The following is a 12,472-nucleotide window of genomic DNA, read 5'->3' on the forward strand; positions in this document are numbered from 1 at the left end:
TCTTTCAAACCTCAATATACTTAGTGCTCACATCTTAAACTAATTTCTGGATATGACTTTTGTAGTATGTCATAGAGATAATTTGTCTACAGTCATTTCATAAGCATCACTGAATAGCTTTCCTGTAATAAAAGTCCATCATCATTATATTGAATATCACTTAAATACAGAATGTAAGTTGTACTCTATTGTAGAATGCATTTAAATACCTTGATTAAACCCTACTAACTCAATTTCAAATGACGTTTCATGCCCTTAATCCCTTAGCTCCGCCCCCCCCACCTGGTGATTCTCTTTCCTTGGCTTCTCCCCATATTCATTGATTCTATTTTTCTATTCGTTTACAGAAAAATTAGGGTATTTATATGAGTTTTCATTAACTACCATTACGTAACAGTTTTAAATTGTGCTATAGTGAGGCTAATTTAAATATACTGAGTTTCTCATTGTTGAATTGCATTTTAATACTATCTTTTCTTCCAACGTAATTCTTCACTAACATTTTTCCTTCTCAGCCTATTTTGTATTCCAGCTACTGTTAGTCCAGCTGAAATCTTTCATGAAGGGGTGGGGTTTAGCTCCATTTTAGCGGAGCTGATTAAGCACCCCTGAACTACGGTAACTGTGGTTTCACTGGAGGAAGAAGATAGATGGGCAGAATGCTGGAATTAGCTCAGTTTCTCAAGGTCAGCAGCTAAATGCCTGGTGCTGGCTGAACAGCATCAACATCACCTGGGAAATTCTCAGACCCCACCCCGACCTACTGATTGAGAAACCCTGGAGGTGGGGCTCACAATCTGTGACTGCACAAGACTTCCAGGTGACTCTGATTCACGCTTAAGCCTTCCCTTGCTGTAGAGAATTCTCTGGGGGCTAAAACAAGAACACCACCCCATCTCGGGGAACTACAGGTGATAACAACCCAAACCTCAATTAACTTAAACTGAAACGCAGCAGTATGCATGGGTTTCAAGAGAGACAGACTTGAGCTTGCATCCCAATGAACGGATCCCTACCAGACTCCTCTGGGGCAACGCATCTGAGCCTCAGGTCCTCATCTGAAGAATAATGCTGTCCTTGCTGGGCTTGTGTGAGGATCAGAAATGATATGGGAAAAACAAGATCCAGAAATACTTTTACTTTGTCGCCAATGAGGCTTAAGTGTCTGGCTTTCACTTGTACAAGTCCCTTATAAATAATATTAAGTTTTGAAGTTGGTATTCTTTTTTTTTAAGGAGGACTTCAAATTATATTAGCTTCAAGCCCCACAGTATCCCAGCACTCCTGGAATAGGACAGTGCTGGGCAGTTATTTGGGTATTGAATCTATTCACTGTTTCTGCCACTTTTTGTCATTTATTGATATATTTGAGTCCTGAATTTTATTCGCGAATGACTTATCAGCATAGTACATAAGCCAGGTGATGGGTGCATGGTACACATTTCTGGATGACAATGAGGCTGAAATATATTTAGGAAACAAAACTTCAGTGCTGAGGGATGTGATCGCTCACAGAGCAGGAGTTCCCTTGCTCATCAGATCAGGCGAGGATCCCAGCCTCCCTTTACGTTTATCTAATGCGTGGCAAGCAAAGTGTTTGGAGAGTTGAATTTTTTTAAAGATAAAACCCTTTTTAAATCAATGGGAAGTTGCTTAAGATTCAAATGACAGTTCTCTGAAAGTCAGCATGTATACTTTGCCCTCTCTTTGACAATGATTATAGTAATTGAACAGGATATAGCCTTCCACATTCAAGTGTATGAATGTAGACACTTCAGGTTATATTTCCAAAGTAGCATGTAGAGACCTAGCCATGTGTCTTTTCTTAATACCGATGATGTCATGCAAGAAAGTACTTTTCGCTCATTGGCTTGAAAATATACCCCACAACGTTAACACAAGTATCCTTCAGTATCACCAATTATCGCATTTCTATGCGACTTCTTTTCAATTAATTTCATTCCAGAATATAGAGTTATCTGAGCAGTGATTTTTTTTCTTTTCTTTTTTTTTTTTTTTTTTGGTTTAATGATAGGAGTGCTAGCAATTTCAGTATTTATCAAGTGCTGACTGGATCTTTTTGGTTGAAGAGTTGGTTAGGAAAATTACTGTCAAGCTCACTCACCACCATGGTAACCGAATTTTAATACCTCTGGGGGTACAGACATTTATATAATCTAACTCTATGGCACTGAGGTACAGTGTATGTAGTGTATGTATGATTGAACAGAAAGTTTCAAACAGCAGCCTGTGAAATTGGATTTTAGATGTAATGTACCATAAATAAGTGCTATAAAGATTGCCTTTAATGCTATAAATCAGATTTTATTGGTTTCAGCTATCTCATTCTGGTTATTGTATTACCCACAAAATCAAAGGAAATCAAAGAGCTGGAATATTTTTTATTTTAATATCCCATATTCTACAGGAATGGCACACGCACCCTTCCAGCTTCCTTCTTTGGGTAGGTTGGACAAAATTGACAGGTGGCAGGCCCCGGCAACATATCAGTGGCAGGATCAGTACAAATAACCAAACTTTTGGGACTTGAAACCTTTTCAGATTTCCTGTCTGTGAAATATACAAGGTAGGTGACTTGGCAGGTCTCTTTCCTTTCTGAGATGCCGGCTGTCATGTTTTCATGCAAGGCTGACGCCTGTAGAGATTGGCAGGTGAGGTGAGCTTTGCAGCTTCTGCAAAGCTGATGGAATTTGGTGATGATGCTTTCCATTGGGGATAGAGGGTATCCATGCGTGACCTATCGAGTTATTTAAAATGCCAAAAACTATTGCTATAAAATAAAGTTGTGTCCTCAAACAATCTCTCAGTGTTCAGTTTAGAATCAACACGCTTCTCCTCCAACACACACGCACACACATGCACACACACACGCGCACACACACTTTACAATGCTTTTTCTTCAGTATGATTTTAGTCAAGAAAATCAACATATTTGGCATTAAAAATTGCTTAGGAAAGCATACACGTGGGCGTGCCGATCTGCCCAGCCGTCGCGTGCGCCATGTCTGGTCCTTCCAGCATCGCTGCTATGAAGAAAGTGATCCAACAGGCCCGGCTGGAGGCTGGGCTCAACCCTGTGAAGGTTTCCCAGGCAGCTGCAGATTTGAAAGAATTCTGTCTGCAGAATGCTCAACATAACCCGCTGCTGACTGGAGTATCTTCAAATCCTTTCAGACCCCAGAAAGTCTGTTCCTTTTTGTAATAAAATGAATCTTTGCAAGATTTTCTAAACCACTTTTCATAAACCGGTGAATATTCAAAGGGAAGCTGAATTTGAAGCCAGTACAAAAGCCTGTCTCTATAACACGTGCCATACTATACAAACTTGTACTTTTGTCAGTCCTTAACATCTACGTCTCTGAATATTCATGAATTTCTGTTTCACAAGGGTAATTGTTTTATATACACTGGCAGCAATAAAATACTTAGTATAAAAAAGAAAACAAGAAAAGTATACACATGAACTGGGAGAGCCCAGGAGGCTACAGTAATCTAAATTTGATCTACTTAGTGGTAGAACAGTTTTCAAGCTCTTAAAAATGCAGTTGTGTTTGGTCTTTGTGTAGTTTTCCTCTGTGTTTACTTGTACAAATACTCTGAGTTCCAGGCACTCTGAGCTGCCTACCTAGGCATTGTGGGGATGGGGGTGACCTTTATTTTTCAAGGTTGAAGCCATAGGACCTGAAGAAGGCAAGAGGGGTAGCAGGGGTTTCTTGAAACAGAGGCTACCAGAGAGCTACATCTTCATGATGCTTCACTTTTATTATTATTATTATTATTATTATTTGCAGTACGCGGGCCTCTCACTGTTGAGGGAGCACAGGCTCCGGATGCGCAGGCTCAGAGGCCATGGCTCACGGGCCAAGCCGCTCCGCGGCATGTGGGATCCTCCCGGACCAGGGCACGAACCCGTGTCCCCTGCATCGGCAGGCGGACTCTCAACCACTGTGCCACCAGGGAAGCCCCCCACTTTTTAATTTATTTTGACTGCAGCGTTACACCAGATATGTTCTCCTTAGTTCCTCCACCTGAAAAACAGCCATCCTTAGCGATCAGAGAAGGTACCAAAATGTTGTGCTTTGTCTTGATTACAAAGAAATCTGAGTCCCACAAATGCTTAAGTAATCTCGAACTTACTGGAGATAAAAGCCATGTAGAACGTTAGCACTGCTAATATTAGGCCAGCCCAAGTTCAGCAATTTTTTTTTTTTTCCAAAATAGGAAATCTTGATGCCACCTTTCCTTGCTGTGAACTAAGCTGGAAGAGCTAAGGGGATTATGCTGATCAGGGCTTGACATTTATGACTGCCAGTTCACTGATGAAAATACAGCCCAGGAGCTCAGCCCTAGACCTGGGAGGCAGCTGGATCCCAGAGTGTGCTTTGGCACTTGTTTTAGGCTGCACTCAATTTTCTGGGAGCCCCGTGGGCCGCCCGCATGGAACAAGGAAGTGTCCCAGTCTGGAAGGGTATGTGCAGCTGCAAAGAGAAGCAAAGGGGCTTTTTTTCTCTAAGCATTTCTGCCACTAGTTCCATGTTCTTAATGGAACATGAAGCAACTTCTTTCTCTCTCTCTCTTCAAGGCTGGCCTTCTCCAAGAAGCTATCATCAGTGAAAACCCTCTCTAGTTTCAGTCCAACCAAATGATTCTAACCAGCATTTACCTTTTCTGTTCCTCTCTTTTCCGTTCCTCTCTATATGACTATCTTCAGGCAAATGCTAAAAATATAATTTTATATTTTGGTTTATTTGGTTTGCTTCACCCTGTCTCCTGTCCTAGCTTAATCAGCCTAAGGTCACCAGAAATGACCTTTTATTCAGCAAAGTCAGTTCTATTGCACCATTGCAATGAGGGAGACTGCATGCCAGGGGAACTGTGGGGCATCTCACCAAATAAAGGAAAAGACAGAGGTTATTATAGGATTTTTTAAAATAAATTTATTTATTTATTTTTGGCTGCCTTGGGTCTTTGTTGCTGTGCACGGGCTTGCTCTAGCTGCAGTGAGCAGGGGCTACTCCTCGTTGCGGTGCGTGGGCTTCTCACTGCGGTGGCCTCTCCGCTGCAGAGCATGGGCTCCAGGCACGTGGGCTTCAGTAGTTGTGGCTCGCAGGCTCTAGAGCACAGGCTCAGTAGTTGTGGCGCAGGGGCCCAGCTGCTCTGCGGCATGTGGGATCTTTCCGGACCAGGACTCGAACCCGTGTCCCCTGCATTGGCAGGCAGATTCTTAACCACGGCGCCACGAGGGAAGCCCAGGATTTTGAAGGATAATGGAGTTTAGGTTAAATTTAAATAAAGCAGTGTTTGGATAGGCTCAGAGAAAAGCTGGGCTGTGTGCAAAGGGTTTAACATCAACTCTGGACTGTGAAGTGGATCTAAGGTCCTGTTTCCTTGGGAACTACAAAGTTAAGATAAATGTGGAATATGGTATCCAGAAACCCCTTATTAGAAGCTCTGCACTTGGGTTGGAAATTGAGGCTGCCTCTGTGTCAGAGTGGCTTAAATCCTCTAGGCAAGAGTGGGATGTTTCATTTTTACTGATATAATTTCTAACAAACAAAGTTTTTGATAGTTAATGATTTTAGAAACCAAAGCATCTTTGTAAAAAAGCAGTAGTCACCCGAAGAGGTGATCGTTATGATACTTTACAGCTGCAATATGGGAGAAGTGTTGTTCCCTGTTAACTTTTAGCTGGATTTGTCTGAGTCTATTTTTCCAGATGCTTAATGGTCAGGTACTTTTTAAAAAAACTTTCTTAGTCTAATCTTTATTTTCTTACTTCCAATATCAGCTAGGAAAACTTAGCTTGCAAAGAACAAAATGCTCAACATAAATGGGATTAAATAATTTAAAAAATGTATAGGCTAACAATATAAAAGCTGAGGAATGGAAAGGGCTTCAGGCAAGGTTTGATCAAGCATCTTTTAAAAATCACCAAATATCTTATTTCTCTCTCTTCCCATTGGTCTCTATATTGTCTGCCCACATCTTAAATATATAGCTCTTTTGGAACTTGAATAAATGTTGTCCTTCATATTCTATCTTTCATGGCTTTCATATTTTATACTTTTTTTAGTCCTGCTTTATTAATCATTTTATTATCTCTATATTTTAGTTCACTGATTTTGTCTTCATCTAGGTCTTATTTAGCTGTTAATCTGTCTTTTGGGTTTTATATTTCAATTATTTTACTCCTGGAAATTCCGGTGGTAATTTTTCAAATCTCCCTGGCTTTGTGATAATGCTCATAATTTTAAGATATTTTTAAGTTCTCTTTTTATGTCCTCAATAATTTAAAATATACTAAATTTTTATTCTATATCTTGTAGTCCTATTATCTGAAATCTATTTTCAGACATCTGTTTCTATATATCTGTTGACTTCTACATGATGAATTTTGGGGGGGTTATTTGGTAATTTTGGGTGGTGAACTTATTTTTCTTAGGAGTTTATTTGTTGGAATCTCGTGCCTCCTGGGTTAAGCATTAGGGTGGAGGTGGGAGGCATGAATCTCAGGAGAATTACTGGCAGGAATATTGTATGTTAAATTTTAGGGTTGTAGGTTCCTGTATCATGGTGTAGGAAAGATGCAGACTCCAAATCTATGTGAGAGCACACTTGTGAGTATATATTCTCGGAGGAAACTTTTACAAACCCTGTATAAACTTTCATTCACCAGTATATCACCCTGTGCTGCTGGTATGTGTGTGTGTGTGAGTGTGTGTGTGTGTGTGTATTTTTTTTTTACAGGGGGCGAGGACATATATATATTTAATCCACCATTTTTCTGAGGGTTAGGCCTTAAACTTTACATATGGTCCCAGTTGCAGCTCTCTGACTTTTTGCAGACCTAAGCCACCATCTCCTGTCCCCACGTGGGCTATAAAATGCAAGCTTCTTGGTTATAGAAAGTGGCAACCAATCTCTGCCCCTTGTCCAGTCTACCCTTCCTGCTCTGGTCTTCAGTTCCCACTTTATTTTTCATTTGGATTTTCATTTCTCACCTGTGCAGCCTACATATGCTGGGGAAGGTGACTCTGCTCTCATCAACTGGCCTGGCTGAGAGATTTCCCTTACTTTCTTTTGGGCTCAGCCATGCACTTAAAAGGACGTTTGTTGTATTTTATTTGGCATTTCTAAGTGTTCTGTAGCAAGTGGTCTAGGTTACCTAGTCAACCATATTACCAGAAGGGCTGGCCCTGACCTACCTGGGGCTTCATTTAAGGCTAGCTCCTCAGATGCCACATAGGTGGCTCTAGCAGCTTCTCGGGGCAGGGATGGGTTGCCAGTCTTGTTCATATGTTCAATAAACACAGCGAGTGCCTCTCTGAGTATCTTTCAGAAGACCTAGGAGGACTCCTCACCCCACCCCCAAATCACACACACACACACACACACACACCCCGAACCTCTCATAAATATTTTCTTGTATCTCATTTCTTGTCTCTCATTGGCTCATACTTTGTTAACTGTTTTGAACCACTGTTGTCAAGAATTGGAAGATGCTAAATAACTTAAGCCAATCAGAGTCCACCTTGGTTGCTAAGAGTGGGGTCACTTTCCCCAGGAGCATATAGACTGTGTGGTTGAGGGATAAGTATACAGTGAAAATTGGAGCTCTGTTACAAAGAACGGCTGAGATGGACAATTCAAAATAGCTGATGTCACACATTTGCCCCTTGTATTATACACATTTTCATTTAGTTCAATTCAACAAACATTTATTTAGTGCTATTTGTTCCATGACAGGAAACAGCCCGGGGCTTGTGGAGATCACATAATTATCATTTTTTTAAATCGGAAAGACCACACCTCCACTAAGTATTTATCTTAGGTCAAATTTTGTTAGGTACCTGAAAAACAGAAGAGTTGGCTTTTTTTGTGATGTGTTATTATTGATGAAATATTTTTTTTGACTGTTGAAATGATCAGATATAAAAAGAACGTAATATATAGACATACATGATAATGTATATGGATATATGTATACACCCACACACACATATATACATATATATACCGCTTAAAGAATAATAAGGAGATAAAAAACTGTGTACCATTACCTAGCTTGGAATAAAGACACAGACATAGAGAATGGACTTGAGGACCCGGGGAGGGGGAAGGGTAAGCTGGGACCAAGTGAGAGAGTAGCATTGACATATATACACTACCAAATGTAAAATAGGTAGCTAGTGGGAAGCAGCCGCATTGCACAGGGAGATCAGCTCGGTGCTTTGTGACCACCCAGAGGGGTGGGATAAGGAGGGTGGGAGGGAGACGCAAGAAGGAGGGGATATGGGGATACATGTATACGTATAGCTGATTCACTTTGTTATACAGCAGAAACTAACACAACATTTTAAAGCAATTATACTCCAATAAAGATGTTAAAAAAAACTACAATAGGGAAAAATAATAATAATATAGTATCAGTTCCTTAGAAGCCCTCTCTACTTATCACATCTCAGAACTCATACTTCTTTCAGAGGTAACGCTGCTGATTTTTGTATTTATTAATACCATTGGGTTTCTTTACACCTCCACACATATATGTAACCATAGGCAATACATTTCTTTTAGTTTTGCTTGGTTTTGGATTTTATATAAATGGAATTATACAATATTTTTCTGATTTGCTTTTGTTTCGTCAGTATTGCTTTTAGTATTCACCCATGCTGGTGCAGGCAGCTGCTGTATTATTTATTTATGCAAACATATACTATTGAATGACTTTAACACAATTTCTGGTTTTCTGTTGTTAATTTATGTTAGGTTGTTTCCAGTTTGGTCTATCAAACAATGGGTCTGTGGACATTTTTGTACCAGTATTTTGGTGCGTGTGTACAGAAGGTTCTTTGGGTCTATATTAAGGAATAGAATTGCTGGCTTTAAGGCATGCACATGTCCAGCTTCACAAGGTATAACAAGTCATTTACTGAAATGACTATACCAGTTTACCTTCCCAGCAGTACTGTATGAAAGTTTCATACAATATAGTGATTCACAATTTTTAAAAGTTAGACTCCATTTATAGTTATTATAAAATCTTGGCGTATACCCTGTTTTGTACAATATCTTTGTAGCTTATTTTATACATAAAAATTTGTACCTCTTTATCCCCTACCCCTGTATTGCACCTCCCCGCTTCCCCTCCCCACTGATAACCACTAGCTTGTTCTCTATATCTGTGAGTCTGCTTCTCTTTTGTTATATTCACTAGTTTATTTTATTTTTTAGATTTTACATATGAGTGATATCATACAGTATTTGTCTTTCTCTGTCTGACATTCCACTAAGCATGATGCCCTCCAAGTCCATCTATGTTGTTGCAAATGGCAAAATTTCATTCTTTTCTATGGCTGAGGAGTATTCCAGTGTGTGTGTGTGTGTGTGTGTGTGTGTATACTTTAATTATTATTCAGCAATGTATTTAAAATGTTCCATCATGATTTCTTCTTTGATCCATGTGTTTTTCAGAAGCCTGTGTTTTATTTCCAAATACAGTTCTTGTTCTAGACATCTTTTTGTTTTTGATTTTTAACTTAATTTATGTTATAGAATATGATCTATATGATACCAACTTTTGAAATATATTGAGATGTATTTTATGGCCTCTTTCTTTAAAGCATTTTTTTAAAATTAATTAATTATTTAAAAATTTATTCTTGTCTGCGTTGGGTCTTGTTGTTGCACGCAGGCTTTTCTCTAGTTGTGGTGAGCTGGGGCTACTCATCGTTGCGGTGCGCAGGCTTCTCATTGCGGTGGCTTCTCTTGTTGCGGAGCATGGGCTCTAGGCACGCGGGCTTCAGTAGTTGTGGCTTGCAGGCTCTCGAGCACAGGCTCAGCAGTTGTGGTGCACGGGCTTAGTTGCTCTGCGGCATGTGGGATCTTCCCAGACCAGGGCTTGAACCCATGTCCCCTGCATTGGCAGGCGGATTCTTAACCACTGCGCCACCAAGGATGTCCCATTTTATGGGCTCTTATGTGGACGATTTTCAAAAATAGCTCATGTGTTCTTAAAAGGATGGTATATTCTGAAGTTGTTTGGCGCAGTGTTCTATATTATATATGTCCATTTAAATCAAGTTTATGCTGTACAAACCTTCATCTCCTTACCGGTATTTTTTTGTTTACTGGAGCTAACAATTTATGAGAGATGGTATTAAAGGATTCCAATATCCTGTGAATTTTTCAATTTCTCCTTATGTACCTGTAAATTTTCAATGTATGTAATTCAAGATACATTAGTATGTTTCACATAAGTCTAAAATTGTTATAACTGACTGGTAAGTTAAACTTTTCATCATTAGGAAGAGACCTTATTTATCTCTGCTCATACTTTTTCCACCTTAAAATCTATTCTCTGTGATGTTTTCAGTTAGTATTTGACATAACTAATCCTTTTGCATCCTCAACTGTTAGAATGTGTGTGTGTGTGTGTGTGTGTGTGTATTTATATAATGATCATGTGTATGCTTACTCTAATAATCTTAAAAAAGTACTGGCTAGGTTATTTCTTTGGAATTTTATTTTACCTTTTCTTGTTCAATTTACGTCTTGATTTATTGAACATTTTTCCCTAATATCTTGCTTCCTTTTGAACTTTATCTCTGTACTTATTTTTGATGTTTACTCTCTGTGCTTTTTTTTTAGTGGCTACTGTAGATATTTTAACATGCTTAATTAGCACAGTTTAAAATTAATAATAACCTTACTCTCATCTCAAATGGTACAAAAACCTTTGAATGTCTTAGGTTTTATCACCACCCTCTCAACTTACATACTGTTCTTTTCCACTTATTATTTCTATATTTTTTAACCTTCACCAATAACCTGTTCTGTATATCAATGTTTGTCTTTATCATATATTTACTAATATCTTTGCTCAGAATCCTATCTTGTATTTTAGACCTTCCATCTGGACTAATTTTCTTCCTTCCTGAAACATATCCGTTAGAGTTTCAGTTAGGGATAGCATGTATATGATGAATACTTACAGATTTTACTTTTCTAAAATGCCCTTGTCTTTCTTCTTGAAGTTTAGCTGTGCTGCATGTGAAATTCTAGAGTGACAGTTGTTTCGTCTCAATGTATTGCATTATATCTTCTGGTATCTATTGCTGTGCTGAGAAGTCAGTCATCAGTATAATTGTTCCTTTATAAATGATATTCTTTTTTTCCTCTGCTTCCTTTAAATATCTGGTCTTTATTTTTTATTATTTTATTTTTTTTGCTGTACGCGGGGCTCTCACTGTTGTGGCCTCTCCCGTTGCGGAGCACAGGCTCAGCAGCCATGGCTCATGGGCCCAGCCGCTCCGCGGCATGTGGGATCCTCCTGGACCGGGGCACGAACCCGTGTCCCCTGCATCGGCAAGTGGACTCTCAACCACTGCGCCACCAGGGAAGCCCTGGTCTTTATTTTTATTGTTATATAATTTTACTTTCAGTATGACAAGGTGTGAATCTCTTTTTATTTAGTCTGCTTGGAAATCATTGAGCTTTTTGGATATGAGCTCAGTATCTTCCAAAAATTGTTGAGAGTATTAGTTATTATTTTTTTGAATAGTTCCTTATCCCAATTTTATTCATTAGGTCCCTCTGAAACTCCATTTAGATGTACTCCAAACCTTCTCAGCCTATCTTCTCTATATCTTTTCAACATTTTTCTACTTTTAATAATTTTCTCTCTGGTTTGATTACTTCAGATTTATCTTTAAGTTTATTCATTCTCTCTCTTCAGCTGTGTTGAATTTGCTAATTTATCTTACTGAGTTTTAAATTTCATTTAAAAACTTTAATCCAATGGATTCTTTTAAACATTGATTTGTTTTTTAAAATATCTTGTTTTCCATGCTTCTGAATCTTTTATTTCTTAGATCATATTAAACATAATTCTTTTATAGTAAGAATATTTTGTGTTCAGTATCTGAGAAATTTGTAGATGATTCTGCCATCTCTCATTCTTGGTGTGCTTTTTCTTGTGTGTGGTGATCTTTTTTTTATTGTGATTGCCTTGTTTTCCTTAGAATTATCTGTGAGAACTATTAGAGCTCCAACTTGATGTTGAATTCCTCTAGAGAAGCTGTCCAAGCTTACTACCAACCTGGATGCATATTTAATTATTTTCTACGCTTGTGGTTTTCTAATACATACAGAAAGCATAAATGTGGGTCACAAACTCCATAGTGCCCATAAGGATTGACTTGTGATGATGAATTCTCAGGGAGATTTATTTTTTCTCATACCGAGTGTCAAGTTATGGCAGGCACTGTCTTTTAAGTTCCCTTACTCTCCTTTCCTGGGATGAGGATTGTTTATTATTTACTCTTCCACTTTGGAATCTCAGCTTTGTTTAGAACTCTATTAAATATTTTCTTTGCAGACCTTGACTCTTATCTCTTACCTGCTATGCCCTGACAATCCATCCAAAAAGAGAGTCAAGGTCACAAGATTT

General features: G+C 38.8%; 2 protein-coding genes across 2 annotated transcripts in view; both read left to right on the forward strand.

The window, feature by feature from the left end:
- Positions 1–12,472, forward strand: part of HS6ST3 (heparan sulfate 6-O-sulfotransferase 3) — a gene marked incomplete at both ends in the record, with an annotated part of 650,046 nt that overhangs the window by 461,603 nt on the left and 175,971 nt on the right. The gene's annotated exons all lie outside the window — the stretch shown is intronic.
- LOC309974804 (guanine nucleotide-binding protein G(I)/G(S)/G(O) subunit gamma-5-like) lies at positions 3,023–3,223 on the forward strand (the record flags this gene model as incomplete). Its single annotated transcript, XM_082859576.1, has 1 exon — positions 3,023–3,223. One exon carries the CDS (start codon positions 3,023–3,025, stop codon positions 3,221–3,223), a length of 201 nt encoding a protein of 66 aa, XP_082715702.1.

Source organism: Leucopleurus acutus (assembly GCF_964270905.1).
Source record: "Leucopleurus acutus genome assembly, chromosome: 18".
In the NCBI taxonomy this organism is placed as follows: domain Eukaryota; kingdom Metazoa; phylum Chordata; class Mammalia; order Artiodactyla; family Delphinidae; genus Leucopleurus; species Leucopleurus acutus.